Source organism: Hylaeus volcanicus, chromosome 2, assembly GCF_026283585.1.
Source record: "Hylaeus volcanicus isolate JK05 chromosome 2, UHH_iyHylVolc1.0_haploid, whole genome shotgun sequence".
NCBI lineage: Eukaryota > Metazoa > Arthropoda > Insecta > Hymenoptera > Colletidae > Hylaeus > Hylaeus volcanicus.
This window is the reverse complement of record NC_071977.1, coordinates 29999969-30006623: the sequence shown is the minus strand read 5'-3', so window position 1 is coordinate 30006623 and position 6655 is coordinate 29999969. Positions and strand designations below refer to the sequence as shown.

General features: G+C 45.6%; 1 protein-coding gene across 1 annotated transcript in view; it reads left to right on the top strand.

Annotated features, from left to right (window-relative positions):
- The first annotated feature begins 745 nt into the window (after positions 1 to 745).
- LOC128872980 (ejaculatory bulb-specific protein 3) overlaps positions 746 to 6655 on the top strand; it is a 13259-nt gene continuing 7349 nt past the window's right edge. The window contains exon 1 of the mRNA XM_054116209.1: positions 746 to 904. Coding sequence (XP_053972184.1) covers positions 899 to 904 — 6 coding nt within the window. The 5' untranslated portion in view covers positions 746 to 898. The remainder of the gene's footprint in view (positions 905 to 6655) is intronic.

The window sequence follows — 6655 nt, the reverse complement described above, 5'->3', positions numbered from 1 at the left end:
GTTATTAATAGTTTACCCGTCAACGAGTTGCATCGTTAATATCCTCCACGTTGTCGCGACGTAACGTCACGTCGATACCTAAATCCTAACGAACTCGCCAAACAGTCTCCCATCCTATTTTGCAACAGAAATTATGGAGAGAAGCATAATTCTTTCTTCAAAGCGACGACATTTGACAGTCCTCCTAGGTAAGCGTTAGCGCTCGACCAATGTTTACTCCCAGTATTTATATAAATGTTACGTAACGCACGGTCGTTGAATAAAAGGAATTAACATACCGTGTCGCGTTGGATACCCATCGTCATTCATTTCTTTCTCGTTCGTATTATTCATCGTTAGATGGGTTGCCAATGGATTACTGATACATTGATTATTTATTTCGAAACCCGAGTTCGGGCAAGGTCTGACTTTACACGAGGTAACTTGCGAGATGATAGCGTTCGTTAGGAACATCGCAAAAGTTCGCGATGACCGCTGGTAGACAAACCTGGTAGTTCCTTCGTACGACTACCGCAGCCAAAAGCTGATAATTCGAGCGTTCATTGATTCGGACGCGTCGAAACAACCGAGCGTTAATTTTGCAGAAAAAGAGCCACTGGACCGCGCGTCGCCTCTTAACAGGCACGTGTCATCGTAATTCTCAGAAGGTACTGGACTGCGTTTACCTTTCGTTACGTCCCGTTCCCTTCCTTCGTTTTACTCCCCGTCGGACTTCCCCGATCGAGGAGGCGGAGCAGGATAGTCGAAAGCAGACTCGGATAGGTGCGAGAAAGAAGAATGAAACCGATCCGACGAATTCGGAGGCTGGGCAACGGTCGGGTATAAAACAGTTGATCGCCGCCGAAGCCAGCATCAGTCACGCTTAACTTCGCTTTCCTGCTCGACGCAAGCTGCTAACATGAAGGTAAGCGCCGTTTTTTCCTCATCCTTTCTCTCTCCGTCTTGTCCTTTCTCCATCGCGACGTTACCATCTTTCTCCACCGTGCTCTTTCCTCCATTATTTCTTTTTTTTTCAATCGCCACCGGCCAACCCCGTCCTATGCAAGTGTGCGTCATGTATCGAAGTTACACCAACGCTTGGATTTTTGACGTTTCAGTGGCTTAAAACGGTTTTTTATCAAAATAAATTACGGTCGGTAGAAAAATCACGAGTGTGGCTCGTGAGGAAAATTTTGGGGCAAACTTGAAATCACGAGTCCGAATCGCGATAACGATCTTAGACCGAACTTGAAAATCACGAGTCTCGCTCATAATGAAAATTTTTGACCAAAGATAAAAATCACAAGTCTGGCTCGCGATGAAAACTTCAGGCCAAACTTGAAAATCACGAATCTAACTCGTTGTTAAATTTACTGCGACCTTACGGGCCGCACGGGTTTTTCTGAGTTTCAGCGAACTTGACTAATTTAGTAAAACTTCTTCGTTAGACATAGAGGGTACGAATATTTATAGGGTGTATTTGCATTTCGGTATGGAAAGAACGAACCGTTAATCATTTGTTCGAGTGAAAAATTGTCTCGAGATATTGACACCTCCAAAATCCAAGCGTTCGTATACTTTTCGCACGCAGTGTAGCATTTTCTGCCGATCGACTTACATTCGCACCGACGTACCAACATTTTTTTCTAGTTTCTCCGTTCGAACCCGCTCCGAATTCATATACGCGCGAGTGCATCGTAATTCGAGTAAAGTCGTGGATCGTCGGAGACTTAACGCCTCGCAAGACAGTTTAACGTTGTAACTAGGATGAGACATTCGCGGCTCGTTAAATTTTCACGCGTGTGTCTGCCGTAGTTATGGCCCCGTATAAGATTAGGCGCGATGCCGCGTCGAATATCGTTCCGTAAAATATGCCCCGGTTACCTCGAATTTGATAAAACACGCCCTTCTAAGCAAGCCATGGCTCGTTGGCTTAACGCGTCGACAGACCGACTAAAACTCGTTGAAAATTTCTACCGGGCTAAAATTTTCTCTCGAGACTGCCACGGATCAGGTAATTTCGCGTTCGCTGTAGTATTTAATTTTCTTAATTTAAACATTTTTTAACGTGTCACGCATTTGTTGGCGACCAACGTGTTAATATCTAACCGAAGGTCTAGCTCGAGTTTGAAACTGCGAAAGGTTAGCTTTCGCTGCGCGCTGTGTTTGCAGTATTTAAATGAAATTAACAGTGGACACGACTAGGCTTTTTCGTACAAGTGAAATTTGATTTCGTCAAACGCGTAGCTCAAACGAGCCCACCTGTTTCCCTCGAATTGCTTCGTCCTTTTATTTACTTTGTTCGCCGTAAAGTTTGTCGAGCCATTGACGCGTAAAGTTTCTATTCCATCGAACGGATGTGTAGAGTACGAATAGGTCGCGTTGTCGTATTTCGAGATCGAAGCGTCGTTCCGCCTAGGTTTTTAGTTTCCGCGTAAAGTTTCCCGATTCGTTGTAGTTGGAACAGCGCGGAAAACTAGCCTCGTCGAATATAGCCTCGAATAGCGAGTACGTTAAAATCGAGTTCTCCTCTTGTATTTCCGAGGTCGATTGTATCGTGTGCGAGAACATGGCGGCGCAAAATGCTCGAAACCGCGAGTTGCGTAGGTCGCGTGGCACCGACGCGATATGGAACTGGATTCGAGCCGTACTGTTTGCTCGTTCTCTAACAGCAACGCTTGAATCTCTATCTAATTAGTGGCTCGTTAATCGTTCTAAATTAACGCGAATGAACGTGTACGAGATTGGCGTTTTAATCAACGCGGGAGTTAATTTGACGATCGTTTAAAAACGTTCGATTAACGCGCGACTCGCAATCATCGCGATCGAGCAGAGCGCGAAATCGAAGGAAACGAAAGGAGAGGCAACGATGGAATTCGAAAACGTTTATCGTACATTTCGTTGAGAAAATCGACATAGTGCGCGTGTCGCGTTGTTGTTCGGTGCCCGCGAAAAATGAGAAACAAACCCGACGTGGTGAAATTTATTTGCGAGAGTGAAAGCCGTTAGGAAGCATTCCTCGATGGCAACGGTCGCGATTGCGTCATAGGAGTTGCATACGTGTGCCGCATACGCCACCGTTGACACCAATTCTGTAATTATCGACGTTACAGTGTTTAAAGAGGCGAGTAATCGTCGAACGTTTCCAATGGCATGATTATTGACTGCGCGGACCTAGAGATCGAATTGGTTTCGAATAGAAGGATTCGGAGGGAAAAGATATACGCGAAAAGCGGAATAATATCGCGATGACTTCTCTTTCCAAGGGGACGAGAATACGGAGCGACGGTACTTGAGATATTATCGTGACGGGTCGGAAAGGGTGGGACGGAATATGGATCCCAGCTAAGGGAAAGAGCGTAGTCGGTAGAACAGATGTAGCGAGACCTTCTTCTCGGAGCATATTCGAGCGTTGTATGTATTAGTTTGATCCCCTCAAAGGTCGAGTCCACGAGCGGATTTCTTCGCGGCTAACGTTACGTTTTGCTTCGTACGTCAATTGTCCACGCGTAATACTTTCATCCCTTTGGCCTTGGGCCACTCGAAAGAGGACGTGTCGAGGTGAAGAGTCAGTAAACCGGTCCGGACCGCCTACGCGGTGCCATCTTTGAGTTGTACGTTGTCAACGTTGTCGGAACTCCTTTGAACGCACTCTCTAAAATAAATAATCGAAGGTAAATCGGAATAATCTTTGGACAAGTAAACGGTTTCTTAGCTCGAATACGCGCGTACGGGATTGTTTATTCGGCACGAGTAACCCATCGCCGTGCGAGGTCCACGATTCGCTGTCGGCAGAGATAAGACACGCGCGTGTCGTCGAATTCCATCCGCTAATGGAAATTAAAATTTTTTCACATTTTCGTAAGAGCGTCGTCGATAAATTGGCCAAGTTTTTCCACGGAATATTAGTTCAAACACGAGGAAAATTCTTTGGGTTATTCCGATTCGAATTCTATTTGTATGTATATACAGACAGTTCCAGAAGTATTCGTACTCTGTACAGGGTGTTGAGACGATTCTGAACAACCCAGACCTAATATAATATTTTCAATTCTTAGTAGAAAGTCCTTATTTATTCAAGTTTTATTTATGAAGAATTTATTAAAGGTAGAGTCTCCCGGAATTATTGTAAACACCGGAAATGGGTAGCTGAGACGATTCTGAAGCACAATTTCCTTTGCAGAAATGTTAGGTGGTGCTTCGTTTTTGAATTATCAATGAAAAACCATGGACCAATCACACAGGCTGACTCGAGCCAGGACGCTTAGGCCAGCCTCTCGCGGCTGAGCGCGCGCTGTGATTGGTCGGTGGTTTTTCGTTAATAATTCAAAAACGAAGCACCAGCCGACATTTTTACAAAGGAAATTGTGCTTCAGAATCGTCTCAGCTACCAGTTCTTACACTAATTCTGCGATCCCCGGTATATTCAAGAAATCTGTTTGAATCGAATGGTAAGCTTAATATTTTCAAATAAATGTAGAGTAAGAATAAGGTGTAAGTGCATGTGTACAGGTGTACAGGGTACAAGTACATGCGTATGTACATACATACAATAAACATAAAGGGTACAAATACTTATAGGACTGACTGTATGTTCCCGATGTAGTCCGAGCGAAGTTAACATCGAATTGGCCGTTTTTTCGTTTGTATGTAACAAAAGCCGGTATAAAAATGTTAATTTTCGTTAGGGTGTGACTCGTCCCGAGCGCGTGCCTTATCGGTTCCGTAGCTGGCCGCTGGACACGAGTAATCCAAGATTCCCTCGTTGTTCCAGCTCGCTCGGTGCTCCGTGTATCCCGTTCGTTGGATCTTCTCGTTTGCCGGAACTCGCGAGTCTCGGTTCTGGCTTGAGGTAGAAAAAAGGTCGACTTCTGGAAAAAGCACTACCCTCGCTTATCCGAGGATTACCGTACTCCCGCGTTAGCGTGCAACGCTTTTTCGTGATTTTATACGGGACTCGCGAGCCGTACGAACAAGGATCGGTTCTTACTGGAAAGAACGGCGCGCGTGCGCGGACTCGCGCCAGCTTTCGCGCACGGACACTCGCGTTTTTCATCGAGAACATTTTACGTTTGAACCGTTGCCGGCGTCTAATCCGGTTACGCGTGCCGATTAAGCGGCCGGAACAGGTTTGGCTGGGGCTAAGGCAGCGGTTGTCTCCTAAGTCTAGATTTTGCACGCCTTAGTACACGCGTTGAGCCTTCGTTATGCGTCGGCCACGAAGCAAATTTCCATTAAGATCGGATTAAACCGGGGTTAAATCTAGATCGGATCCCGGTTAGATCAGTGGAATATTAAATTTCGATATTATCAGCGGCCGGAATAGCAAAGTAGGAGACCTCCGTTCGAGCTATATTAGCTACGAGAGCCACTTAACTCGGATCTGTTACTAATTGCGTCCCATTAACTGTCCACAATCAGATTCACGATCTTCTATTCTGTTACACGCTACTCGACCTTCCGCTCTACTCCACTCCTCTTCACTCCACTTCACTCCACTCCGCTCTGCTCGACTTATCCTGGCGAGAACGGTATTCCATTGGACACAGATAAGTATACGGGACTACTCGCAATTCTTTCTAATCGCTTGCGTTAACTCGCGCCGAACCGTGAGTTCTTCGAGACTCGGGAATCCGTCGCTCTCGTCTTTCTTTGTTTACGAGTCTTCTTTGTTTAGAAGTTGTTCAGTACTCGAAAGAATAGATCGAGTTAACTGTGGCTCGCACGCGACTCAACCGACGATTGACAACTGATACGAACTTAATCCGTGGAAATTCATCCCACATGCGACGGTAACAAAAATACAGACGTCCGAATCTTCTCTACAGAACCGGCAACTTCGTACGAAGCAACGTAACAGAACTCGCGCGGAAACCAAGATTGCTTCGCTCGTATAATATTCGGATGGCAAATCGCTGCGAACACTTTTAGCTGAAAATTTCGAAAAGTAACGGTGAATTGGCTGCCGTGCGGCCGAGAAGCTTGGAACTCCATTATGCAGAACCCGTTTGATCTCTGGGGTAAAGATAACGCCCGTGCCTCTCGGCTCGCGTGACTTTTCGGATATCCTGTTGCACGTCGCGCACAACAGTCACGCGATGAGTTTCATTTCTGCCACAACTGGCGCGAAAAAGTACAGTTTCGCGTCGAGCGAAATTCTAAACGCCACGCGACTCTTTACCGTGCCTCAATATCTCGGGAATCGCTTACACCATCGCGACGTAAGCTGGATTTCTTATACGAACGCACGTCATAAATACGTCTCGCGTATGTAAGTCGTCTAGCACAGCCGACTGGTTAAATGACCAATGGTAACTAAATTTTATGCATGACGAGTATATTCGTCATTACACGAAATACTCCGCTTCTCCGTGATGAGTATACTCATCCAACACAGCTGATTGGTTAAATAAGTAATGGTAACTGAATTTTACGCATGACGAGTATACTCGTCATGACACGAAATACTGTGCTTCTCCGTGACGAGTATACTCGTCCAACACAGCTGACTGGTTAAATAAGTAATGGTAACTGAATTTTATGCATGACGAGTATACTCGTCATTACACGAAATACTCCGATTCTCCGTGACGAGTATACTCGTCCAACACAGCAGACTGGTTAAATAACCAATGGTAACAAAATTTGACGCATGACGAGTATACTCGTCCTGACA